The 13,340-nt window shown below is 41.3% G+C and overlaps 1 protein-coding gene across 1 annotated transcript in view; it reads right to left on the minus strand.

Annotated features, from left to right (window-relative positions):
- The window catches only part of TENM1 (teneurin transmembrane protein 1), a 544,190-nt gene that overhangs the window by 112,028 nt on the left and 418,822 nt on the right, over positions 1-13,340 (minus strand). Inside the window, exons 15-16 of the mRNA XM_058196608.1 lie at positions 7,263-7,382; positions 1,694-1,955 (exon numbers count right to left, since the gene is read on the minus strand). Of these exons, the coding sequence (XP_058052591.1) occupies positions 1,694-1,955; positions 7,263-7,382 (382 nt within the window). The remainder of the gene's footprint in view (positions 1-1,693; positions 1,956-7,262; positions 7,383-13,340) is intronic.

Below are 13,340 nucleotides of genomic sequence, written 5' to 3' on the forward strand. Positions count from 1 at the left end.
TGAGTCAATTTGATCTGTTTGGATTTGCAACTGCGGTTGTGAAACTGAATTGTTTGAGAAAGTCAGCCCAATAAAAGCACACGTCTGCACGTACAAAAGTCCAGAGAATCTTCAGATTAAGTGGATTCAATTCAGAGAGTTGATCAAGCTGCCTCCCAATCAGAAGAACTTAATAAATCACATTGTGATAATAATAAGTAGTGAATAGCTAGGGTTAACCGACCTAGTGTTTTAAGAACTGATGAATTTTGGAATTTTGGAAGCCATCTAGAGTCAGTTCATACAGTGAGATGGGTGCATATAAATTTAATTAATAAATAAAATAAGCAAACTATATTTCTGCACATATTAAAGGCACTAAAGTAATTTATTTATTAACTTTTATGATGGATTAATTAATGTCAAGAGATAACTTTTTTCTTTCATCGCACACTATTCAGAATCACGCTGAAAGTGAGCATCTAAATTTTATCAATAAATAACTTTAATCAATAAATAATAAGATACAAACTTTAGATAGATAAAGAAGCCTATCTCAACACTTTCCTGTTCCTTCCAATAAAGACCACTTCCGCAAACACTATCAAGGCAAGCCACTGGAATATAAATTGAGAGCAAACTCTGCTCCCCACTAGCACTGATGATGTCACCTAGTATGAGTGTAAGATCCGGCCTCTCCTTCTCGTTCAAGAAAGGAAAGACTCTTGAAACTTTGGCATTTCAAAAGGAACCTTTTATTGAACTGGAGTGATAGCAAGACGAAAGAAAAGCAGACTCTGAATTCCCTCAGGCAATACAATTAGGATAAAGGAATTAGAAATCCCTTCCTGCAGTCCAATGTGGATTCAGCCAATCCAAAGCTGTGGAGATGTTATTGTAATGGCCGTCCTGAGAATTTGATAAGGGAACTTTCTCAGGGTCATCCTCTGCCCGCTTTTGAAGTGATTCAACCAGAGGTGGGTTTCAGCAGGTTCTGACCAGTTCTGGAGAACCGGTAGTGGAAATTTTGAGTAGTTTGGAGAATCAGTAGTAAAAATTCTGACTGGCCCCACCTGCATCTATTCTCTGCCTCCCAAGTCCCAGTTGATCAGGAGGAAATGGAGATTTTGCAGTATCCTTCCCCTGGATTGGGGAGGGAATGGCGATTTTACAGTATCCTTTCCCTGGAGTGAGGTGGGAATGGAGATTTTACAGTATCCTTCCCCTGCCACGCCCCCAAGCCATGCCACCCACCAAGCCATGCCACGCCGCCCAAGCCACACCCACCAAGCCATGCCACACCCACCAAGCCATGCCATGCCCACCAAGTCATGCCACGCCTACCAAGCCACACCCACCAAGCCATGCCCTGCCCACCAAGACACACCCACAGATCCAGTAGTAAAATTTTTTGCAACCCACCACAGGATTCAACCCACATGGCCCTCCTTTATATTCCCCAAAAGGTGATAAAATCACAGGGTGCCTAGGTGCCAAGATAAAGGTTATGAATCAACAGGGTACAGGGTGTGAGGGATATGAGGAAAGTAATAAACTAAATAATATATCCAGGGTCCCCACTTCCCCTGGATAGGGATCTGACAATGACTAATGAAACGTCTACAAGAAAACAACTAAGCTCAGAAGGAAGCCAAGGGCCTCCATTTCCGTTCTTTTCTCAATAACATCACAATACTGTTTACATCTCTCTTACCTGTAATTCAGGTATGACGGTTCCCCTTTCAGGACATGATCCTCCAAACGTCGTCAAAGGAAAAGGGATGACAATTGGATTTGGGCTGATGAAGCTACTGATATCACAGGTGGGTAGTTCCGCCTCTGTTCTTTGCATGACCACTTTGTCTACCACAATAAACTTATTCCAGGCCAGCCAAAGTGTCCTTTTCACGGGAAGGAACGGTGATCTATCAAAGATCAGGGTGACTGAGATGCCTCCGGCAGCCACTAGGTCAAAACTAAAAAAAGAACACAAACCTTTTGATTTAGCTGGATACCAAAATTATCCCATTATGATTTTAATTCTTCTATGAAGTATTTTCTGCATCAAAAGTGCGTTTCTTTTTGCTTTCCAAAAGGCAATTGGACTTTCTTTTTTTTCCCTTGAAGACGTTTTGCTTCCCATCCAAGAAGTTTCTTCAGTTCTGAACTGAAGAAGCTTTTTGGATGAGAAGTGAAATGTCTTTGAGAAAAAGAAAAAAAGAAGTCCAGTTGCCTTTTTTTGGGGAGGGGGAAAGCACCTTTGGGACAACCATTACCTGGATTATTGAAAGTCTCCATAGATATCTTCTGTACCCTACTAGTTGGGCATAGCTGCCTATGTTGTGGTCTGCCAGCAGCCCACGGAGTTAGCAGCAGTGTCAGACACTGAGGAGGCTAGGGAGGACAATGGGCCAGTCCTGGAGTCAGGGGAAGTCCCAAACGAGGGTTCTGCATCAGAGGCAGAAATGGGGCCAGAGCCATCTGGGAGCGATGCACAGACTCCGGAGCCTCCAGAGGCGGACAGCACAGAGGCAGAGGAACAGGAGGAGCCTGTTCCCTAGTGCACACATGCAAAGAGCTGCCAGAAGGCAAGAGCAACTAAAGCAAAAAGGACAACTCCTTCGGGAGTAAGGCCAGGAGATGATTGGGCTTTCCCATAAGGCTTAAAAGAACAGCAAAGGCTCTTGGGCTCTTTGTAGGAAAGCAACGTTGCTACATCCGTTTCTATTCGGCATCTCTTGTTTCTGAACTTCATGGGGCTTTGCCAAGAAAAGCCTTTGGCAGGGTGCCAAAGAAGACAAAGGTTTGTGATAAGGCCAAAGGATTTTTTCTGAAGGACTTGTTTTGGAATTAATTTGGACTAAGCTGGGAATGAAGTAATCTCCAGCTTTTATAATAAAATAGTTTTGTTTAAGACTAAGTCTTAAAGACTAAGACTTAAGACTTAAAGACTTAAGACTTAAAGACTTAAGACTAAGTCTTTTGTGCCTAAGTGAGCCTAGGTCACAACAGCCTAAGGCGATCCAGGAAACAGTTTGTCATATACTATCGTAATTTCTAAAAAGACCTTTTGAATATCATTTTACTGCATCATCACTCAAGAACGGATAGTGTTTATGTGAACCTCCTTCTCTTAGATATGAAGCGATCCAATTCTGTTCTGTCACAATGAACATTAGACAACGGCTGATGTAAGCCTGAGTGCTTTTTTTCTTTTCAAATTATGTTTTAACACAGGTTCTTGAGTATTGATCAAAATAAAATTGACTTAGGCAATTAAATCCAACAATTCTGAGAAGAAGCTGATGAGGGAAGTCTGATGCTACTTGTAATAAACATCTCCCTTTTAGTAGTTGCTAGGCTGCTCGCATAGCAAAAATCAATGGGAACTCTGTGCTAAATAGTTTTGAGGTCAATTGCTGAAGGTAAATCGGAAGAGACTTTTGCCTATATCATCTACCATGAGTTTTCATGTGATTTCTTATATTCCTGATAATCAGGTTCTGAATGCCTCCGTGCATAGGCACTGTGGTGGCGCAATGGTTAGAATGCAGTATTGCGGGCTAATTCTGCCAATTGCCAGCAGTTCGATCCTGACTGGCTCAAGGTTGACTCAGCCTTCCATCCTTCCGAGGTGGGTAAAATGAGGAGTCAGATTATTGGGGGCAAAATGCTGACTCTGTAAACTGCTTAGAGAGGGCTGTAAAGCACCATGAAGCGGTGTATAAGTCTAAGTGCTATTTGTGGAGCCAAAACTGTATGACCAACACAAAAGGCAGAAGAGAATAATTGCACTCTGCTTTTACTAAGGGTCAGTGAGTAGTGATAGAAAGAAGTCTTCTGAATTCCAGAAAAAGTACAGAGCAGATAAAGAGCTACTGTCTTATAATTTTAATATTGTCCTTTAAAGTAAGGTGGCATAAATAAGATTTCTTTACTTTATGACTAGATGCACTTCATGTGAAAATCTTCTATGGTACTGAATTCTGATAAGGAGTTAGGCTTAATCATGTAAAATCCACCAAATTTCTGAAACATTACATAGATTATATACAGTGAGGAATAAAAATAAAAAGATTACTTGCAACTTGATCCTTCAAAATCTCTCTCTCTCTCTCACAAACACAAAGGGAAAGAGAGAGGGAGAGAGAGAGAGAGAGGGAGGGAGGGAGAAGGAGAGAGGGAGGGACGGAGAGACAGACTAGCTTCATTGCTTACAATCACGGCTATGAATGTTTTACTCTCAGTTTTGGAGTATTTACATTGCAATAAACAGGAACGAAAGCATGAAATTTCTGAACATGAGCTTTTTCTGCTTCTGTGAGCTTTAATTGGTTGAACTGATTAATTGATAGGTCCCCTTTTAATCAGCCAATTTTAATCTCAGGGCTGGGTTGAGGTTTTATTTACTTCCTTTGGTTCAGATGCATTACTGCACAAAGGAAGGAAGGAAAAACAGTCTATTAAAATGTATGTGTATGCTTCTGTAGGTGTGCATATATATGTGTGTATATATATATGTCTATGCACATGTGTAATTACGTATATGTATATGATGCAGCAGAATGCTGGATTAGGAGTGGGAAAACCAAATTTTATTCCGTGCTTAGGCATAGAAGCCATTTGAATGAATTTGGGCATATCCCTGGCTGTCAGCCCTAGACTTTGGGGTCAAAAAACATCCATCTAACAATACTGGATTGACAGATTACAATCCACAACCTAAAGAGGTTTTCATTCTGCTGTAGGGTCATTTGCACTTATTATACTCCATGTCTGTCTCTCTGTCTGCCTATTTATCTCCCACTCACTATCTATCATCCATCCGTCCATCATATCTATCTATCTATCTATCTATCTATCTATCTATCTATCTATCTATCTATCATCTATCTATCTATCTATCTATCTATCTATCTATCTATCTATCTATCTATCTATCTATCTATCTATCCATCCATGCATCCATCTATCTATCTATCTATCTATCTATCTATCTATCTATCTATCTATCTATCTATCTATCTCTGCCCATCCATGCATCTCCATCCATCCATCCATCCATCCATCCATCCATCCATCCATCCATCCATCTAATCTGCCCATCAATCCATCTCCATCCATATCTATCTATCTATCTATCTATCTATCTATCTATCTATCTATCTATCTATCTATCTATCTATCTCTGCCCATCCATGCATCTCCATCCATCCATCCATCCATCCATCCATCTAATCTGCCCATCAATCCATCTCCATCCATATCTATCTATCTATCTATCTATCTATCTATCTATCTATCTATCTATCTATCTATCTATCTCTGCCCATCCATGCATCTCCATCCATCCATCCATCCATCCATCCATCCATCCATCCATCTAATCTGCCCATCAATCCATCTCCATCCATATCTATCTATCTATCTATCTATCTATCTATCTATCTATCTATCTATCTATCTATCTATCTATCTATCTCTGCCCATCCATGCATCTCCATCCATCCATCCATCCATCCATCCATCCATCCATCCATCCATCCATCCATCCATCCATCCATCTAATCTGCCCATCAATCCATCTCCATCCATATCTATCTATCTATCTATCTATCTATCTATCTATCTATCTATCTATCTATCTATCTATCTATCTATCTATCTATCTATCTCTGCCCATCCATGCATCTCCATCCATCCATCCATCCATCCATCCATCCATCCATCCATCCATCTAATCTGCCCATCAATCCATCTCCATCCATATCTATCTATCTATCTATCTATCTATCTATCTATCTATCTATCTATCTATCTATCTATCTCTGCCCATCCATCCATCCATCCATCCATCCATCCATCCATCCATCTAATCTGCCCATCAATCCATCTCCATCCATATCTATCTATCTATCTATCTATCTATCTATCTATCTATCTATCTATCTATCTATCTCTGCCCATCCATGCATCTCCATCCATCCATCCATCCATCCATCCATCTAATCTGCCCATCAATCCATCTATCTATCTATCTATCTATCTATCTATCTATCTATCTATCTATCTATCTATCTATCTATCTCTGCCCATCCATGCATCTCCATCCATCCATCCATCCATCCATCCATCCATCCATCCATCCATCCATCCATCCATCCATCCATCCATCTAATCTGCCCATCAATCCATCTCCATCCATATCTATCTATCTATCTATCTATCTATCTATCTATCTATCTATCTATCTATCTATCTATCCATCCATCCATCCATCCATCCATCCATCCATCCATCCATCTATCTTATAGCATTTTGGATGTACAGAAACTTTTACATGTAATCCTTTCATTAATCAGTTGGCAATCGAGTATTATTATTATGATTCAGGCTCTTTAGAAATCAGGTGGCGTAAGTTTCATTTAAATTTCATTTACATACAAGTTTAATGTAATTGTTATGATGGTTGGTCACAAAATCAGCCAGATGCTTAGATTGGATATTTATTTATTTATTTTATTTATTTTTATTTTATTAAATTTCTATACCGCCCTTCTCCCGAAGGACTCAGGGCGGTGTACAGCCAAAATAAAACACAGAATATATACAGTTAAAAGAATTTAAAATGAACTATTACTATGCGGCCGATAATTAAAACATTTAAAAAATTTAAAATATTATTAAAACCCCAATTTAAAATAACTATTTATGCCAGTCCTGCTTGAATGAATAAATATGTTTTAAGCTCACGACGAAAGGTCCGAAGATCAGGCACTTGACGTAAGCCAGGGGGGAGTTCGTTCCAGAGTGTTGGTGCTCCCACAGAGAAGGCCCTACTCCTGGGGGCCGCCAGCTGACACTGTTTGGCGGACGGCACCCTGAGAAGGCCCTCTCTGTGAGAGCGTATGGCATTTTTATCCGGAGAGGATATGGCATTTTTATCCGGCTATCAAGTCCTTCCTGATGAAAGAGACAGGTTTTTCTTTTAATAATATTACAGGTGTCATCAGAGGATGTAAGCTGTTCAAAGCAAAGCTGCCTTTTGCAATTGACTGGCGAGGATTTTGTCAATGCTGATGGTGTTCAAGTGTTGTTGTTGCATGTGGTGCTATTGAATCATTCAAATTCTTAGTGGCTTTTTAATTCATGGACAAAGCACTCTTGGGCTTAAATCTCCCCCCCTCCACTTTACTTTCAACCTATTCCCCTAATTCCCTAATTAAAAAATTCACCAGCAAAAATAAACATCAGAGAAAGGTATGAAAGCAACAATTGTTTACCTTCCATCCTGTCGGCTGATGGTGTAACCATAATCACTGTGATGTTGGAAACTCACATTGACCCCAACCAGAGGGGTTCCATCGACTGCTACCACTTGTCCACGGATAACACAAGCACGTCTAGGTGAATAAAAGAACGAGTTGGCCATGAAGAAAGATGCTAAGATGGTCACAATTGAGACATTCTTTATCTGCATAATATATTTCACAACCAGTATGTTGTAAGGCTACAAGAAGCACATCTCATACAGTACTTTTGTCCTTCCCTGGGCTAGCCTCTCTTTTCACCTAGTTCTGAAAGTGGTGGCCAGCTACAGAAGCTCAGGACAAAATGCAAGGAAAATGTGTGTTGTTTTTTTTTAAATTGGACATAGGAAGATACTTAGGGATGATTCACACCTTGGCCAGTGTCTCTTTTCACTTTTACCATCGGGAAGAAGACATCGAAGTATAGCCAGCCGGACAAACAGGTTTAAAAACAGCTTCTACCCCTGAGCTGTCGGACTTCTAAACACAATCACAATCATACATCTGGAAATGTATGACTAGTTTTTTTTTCTCTTCCCAATTACTTGTGTAAAGGTTATTCTCTATACCAGGGGTCTCCAACTTTGAAAACTTTAAGCCTGGAGGACTTTAACTCCCAGAATGCCCCAGCCAGCTTTGCCGAAGAGGTTGTTTAAAAAAAGCTTTTAAAGGGTTCTGACGATCCCAGCTGAGCCACACAAATATCAGAGGCTTTTTTTTTACTTTTAAAAGCATTTTTTCAGCCGAAGAAAAAATACTTTTAAAAGTAAAAAAAAAAAATACAACAACCTCAGATGATCGCGCCACTCAGCTGGGGCAGGGGGCAGGGCCAGGGATTTTTGCTACCACCTGCCACCATTGCTACTGGATTGGGCAATCCGGTCCGAACTGGGAGCATTTAACCCCTGGACTAAACCAATTTTGTTGTATATCTGATGTATACTGACAATAAAGGCTATGATGATGATGATGATGAGTGGGGCATAATTCATCCCACATTAAACTTCTCAAATTTCTTGCTTTCTTTCCTTGTTCTGGCCACAGATCTTTCTCCTTAACAACAAAGTTTCTTTTTAACCCATAGATTTTCTGCAAACCTCCCAAAACAGTTCATTTCTGATCACCATGGTGTCCAGCTCTTACTTTAGGAAGAGGTGTTGGCTAGATAAGATTTTGAGTCCTTCTTAAGACAAATTAATCTTAATTTGCCTCATTGTGGCTTTTCCTTTCCAGCATTTGACAAAAATCACATTTTTTTTCCAGTAGAGGATTTGGAACATAGATCATTAAACAGGCAAACCCAAACTATGTCATTTGCATCACAGGTTAATAAATACCCTTCCTTGGTTGAGTTCCAGATATTATTTTAATACTTCACACATCTCACGCAGAAGACTTTTCAGCTTAGACTGAATTGGAGAGTTACTTATTTATTCAAGGCAAACTACTTGTATATAAACAGAGAGCAAACCCTACTCCCTTTTAGGACTGATGATGTTACCTAGTGGGGTAATGAAATATCTGAAAGAAAACAACCAAGCTCAGTGAGCACCAAAGATCCCTCAAAGTCATTGTTATCAGTAGTGGATAACAATGCAGTGTTATCGATTTGGAAGTTAAAGCAGGAATTTGAATATGGATTGGTGTGCATATTGTACCTATTAAAGGTAAAGGTAAAGGTTCCCCTCGCACATACGTGCTAATCGTTGCTGACTCTAGGGGGCAGTGCTCATCTCCGTTTCAAAGCCGAAGAGCCAGTGCTGTCCGAAGACGTCTCCGTGATCATGTGGCCGGCATGACTCAATGCCAAAGGCGCACAGAAGGCTATTACCTTCCCACCAAAGGTGGTCCCTAATTTTTTCTACTTGCATTTTTACGTGCTTTCGAAACTGCTAGGTTGGCAGAAGCTGGGACAAGTAACGGGAGCTCACCCCGTTACACGGCAGCAGTAGGGATTCGAACTGCCGAGCTGCCAACCTTTCAATCGACAAACTCAACGTCCTAGCCCCATAGCCCCTTATTTTACCCGTTAGGAACCCACAATTACTATTAGCGTGATAACCTGCAAATAAACCAGCATCTTCTATGAAAAGGATATCTAGATGTTCTAATTCTCATGTACAGTTAGCGGGTCCACTTTACAGTAAATGAAGGACGTCCAGGCAGAAGAAGAACATCATGGCTTCAAAACCTAAGGGACTGGTTTAGACAAAACTCAGCAGCACTTTTTCATGCGGCTGTTGATAAAAATAGGATTGCCAACATAATCACCAACGTCCAATGACGGATATGGAAGAAGAAGAAGAAGAAGAAGAAGAAGAAGAAGAAGAAGAAGAAGAAGAAGAAGAAGAAGAAGAAGAAGAAGAAGAAGAATTGTTTTTTGTGGACAAGGATCATTGGCAGCCATTTCTAGCAATAATCATGGTTTACAGAAGTCACCTGGTGTGTCCCTGACATTACTATTTCACCCTTTCCTGTATAAGATTATTGTTGTTTTAGTTTTGACACCTTGCTGTCATAGTTGCCTTGTTTGTGGTTCTGAACAGAACAGAGTTGTTCTGTTTGAAAATTTGGTCTCCCACTGTAAATATAAATACATAAGATGCAACTGGTTAAGTTTTGTCTTGTTTTTTTCTCTGTCTTGTGATTGCTGTAGCATTCACAGCTCTGCCAGACACCCACACATGCACCTATACAAAAATCACAAGTCGGTGTCTAATAGGGTATATACGAAGTACAGGTTGACACATGAACATTTCAAACTGACATGGACAGCTCCTGCAGAGTGCTAGAAATAGGACAAAACCAGGTAACTCGTTGGAAAAAAACATATGCAGAAAGCTTATGAAATCTTTCACCTTCAATTTATATTTATGCAGTAGATCATCATTTATATATCAAGTTAAGGCAATTTCCACTCTCTCTAGTACTTTAAAAGTTTCTATTTTTCAGTGCTGGATGGAGGTTGGATTTAAAACGCTGGGAAGTTTTTGCTCTCAATTTTGAAATGGCTTATTTAAGCCCATGTTTCAATGACTAAGATGGCTCAGTGGCTAAGATGCTGAACTTGTTGATCGAAAGGTCGGCAGTTCGGCGGTTCAAATCCCCAGTGCCGCGTAACGGGGTGAGCTCCCGTCACTTGTCCCAGCTTCTGCCAACCTAGCAGTTCGAAAGCACGTAAAAAATGCAAGTAGAAAAATAGGGACCACCTTTGGTGGGAAGGAAACAGTGTTCCGTGCACCTTTGGCATTGAGTCATGCCGGCCACATGACCACGGAAACGTCTTCGGACAGCGCTGGCTCTTTGGCTTTGAAACGGAGATGAGCACTGCCCCCTAGAGTCGGAAATGACTAGCACATATGTGTGAGGGGAACCTTTACCTTTTAACTTCAATGACTGGTTTTGCTTTATAAGGGGGTTGGTTGCCTTTCAGCGTGTCCCCCCCTTCTGAAATCCCCTTCTCTAGAAAGGACCAAGGCTCATCTTTTTAACTTGGCCAATTGAAGAGCTCTCAGTATTTATTTCCCTTCTTGATATTTTGGGTGGCGTTCTCGTTTTAGAGGCTCTCATCGCTTCATCATTTGTTGTTCGCTTCCTTGAATGCTGCCTTGATATCTTTTAGCAAAAAGATGGTGGGGAAGCAATAAATAAACAGACAATTACATAAACATACAGGAGAACACATTTTAATTTGCATTTAAAACCACCCTGGGAAATAGGCTGCGAAGGATACTATAAATATATGCCTTTAAATCTTGTTGAAAAAGAAGAGGAAGAAAAACAACACATCCACAGCCCTGTAAGTGAGCGGATGAGAACAATGAAGTTTCAGAGATCCCAAAAAGGTTGAGAAAAACTGGGCCAGGCAGAGAAATTCAGCCAAGTGGCCGACAAGCTTCACAAATGTGTTATCAAATGCTAAATAAATAAACCTGCACAGCGGTGAAATTCATTTTTTTTTACCACTGGTTCTGTTGGCGTGGCTTGGTGGGCGTGGCAGGGGAAGGATACTGCAAAATCTCCATTCCCACCCCACTCCTGGGGGAAGGATATTACAAAATCTCCATTCCCACCCCACTTTAGAACTGCAGAAAAAATAATTGCTACCAACTTGCCTTCCATTGAGGACCTGTATACTGCACGAATCAAGAAGAGGGCCGTGAAAATATTTGCAGATCCCTCGCATCCTGGACATAAACTGTTTCAACTCCTACCCTCAAAACGACGCTATAGAGCACTGCACACCAGAACAACTAGACACAAGAACAGTTTTTTCCCGAAGGCCATCACTCTGCTAAACAAATAATTCCCTCAACACTGTCAGACTATTTACTGAATCTGCACTACTATTAATCGTTTCATAGTTCCCATCACCAATCTCTTTCCACTTATGACTGTATGACTATAACTTGTTGCTGGCAATCCTTATGATTTATATTGCTATATTGATCATCAATTGTGTTGTAAATGTTGTACCTTGATGAACGTATCTTTTCTTTTATGTACACTGAGAGCATATGCACCAAGACAAATTCCTTGTGTGTCCAATCACACTTGGCCAATAAAAAATTCTATTCTATTCTATTCTATTCTCTGGGGCCGGACAGAGGTGGTATTTGCTGGTTCTCTGAACTACTCAAAATTTCCGCTACCGGTTCTCCGGAATCTGTTAGAACCTGCTGAATTTCACCCCTGAACCTGCAAAAGGGCAGTGCAATCCAGGGGAGAGGACAGAAGACTCCACTGCTGCCACCCTCAAATATTACAAAGGAAGAACAGAGTTGGAAGGGACCTTGGAGGTCTTCTAGTCCAACCCCCCTACTCAGGCAGGAAACCCCTACAGCTTTTCAGACAAATGGTTGTCCAATCTCTTCTTAAAAACCTCCCTTGTTGGAGCACCCACAACTTCTGGAGGCAAGCTGTTCCAAAGGTTAATTGTTCTAACTGTTCGGAAGTTTCTCCTTAATTCCAGGTGGGTTCTCTTCTTGATTAGTTTCCATCCAACGGTTCCTATCCTGCCTTCAGGTGCTTTTTTTTTTTTTTTTGTTTACATTTATACCCCGCCCTTCTCCGAAGACTCAGGGCGGCTTACAATGTATAGGGCAATTTGGAGAATAGGTTGACACCCTATTCTCTGTGGCAGCCCCTCAAATATTGGAAGACTGCTATCATGTCACCCCTGGTCCTTCTCTTTGTCAGAATAGACATACTCAATTCTTGCAGCTATTCTTCATGTGTTTTAGCCTACAGTCCAGGGGTGGGCTTCAAAAATTTTAGCAAGGGGTTCTCTGCCCAATTGCTGGGTGGACGTGGCCATGGTGGGTGTGGCCTAGTTGGCCTCCTGCACCATGGGGGGAGGCATTTTTGCCCTCCCCGGGCTCTGGAGGTTTTTCTTGAGCTTCCGGGAGGGTGAAAATGGCCACCCCAGGCTCCGAAGGCCTTCTGAACTTCCCGAACTTCTGGCAGGACCGTTTTTCTCCCTCCCAGAACTCTGCGTGCACCTGCACTTACCTGCATGGGATGCGTGGGAACTCTTGGGAGGGGAGGGGCAGGGTGGGTGGGACCAGCCAGGAGTGGGATTTGGGGGTTCTCTGAACTGCACAGAATCTTACCTAGAGGTTCTCCTGAACCCCTGCGAACCCCCAGCAGCCCACCGCTGCTACAGTCCCTTAATCAACTTTGTTGCTCTCCTCTGTACTTTTTCTACAGTCTCCATGTCTTTCTAGAGTCTCAACTGGTAGCCACAATATAATTATGACTAATTATGTTAAATTCCCTCTAATTTTCCCCTCAAGCTTACAAAATTTTGACCTCTTCGTGAAAAAAAAAACGTATTAGAAAATGATGGGGATGTGAGTCTTATACATGGTGCTGGTATAAACATTTAAAATATACTATGATAGACTATCTAAAGCAGGGGTCTCCAACCTTGGCAACTTTAAGCCTGGCGGCCAGCTTTGCTGGCTGGGGGATTCTGGGAGTTGAAGTCCGCCAGGCTTAAAGTTGCCAAGGTTGGAGACCCCTGATCTAAAGTAAGACCTCATATCATAG

The sequence above is a fragment of the Ahaetulla prasina genome, chromosome 11 (assembly GCF_028640845.1).
Source record: "Ahaetulla prasina isolate Xishuangbanna chromosome 11, ASM2864084v1, whole genome shotgun sequence".
Lineage (NCBI taxonomy): Eukaryota > Metazoa > Chordata > Lepidosauria > Squamata > Colubridae > Ahaetulla > Ahaetulla prasina.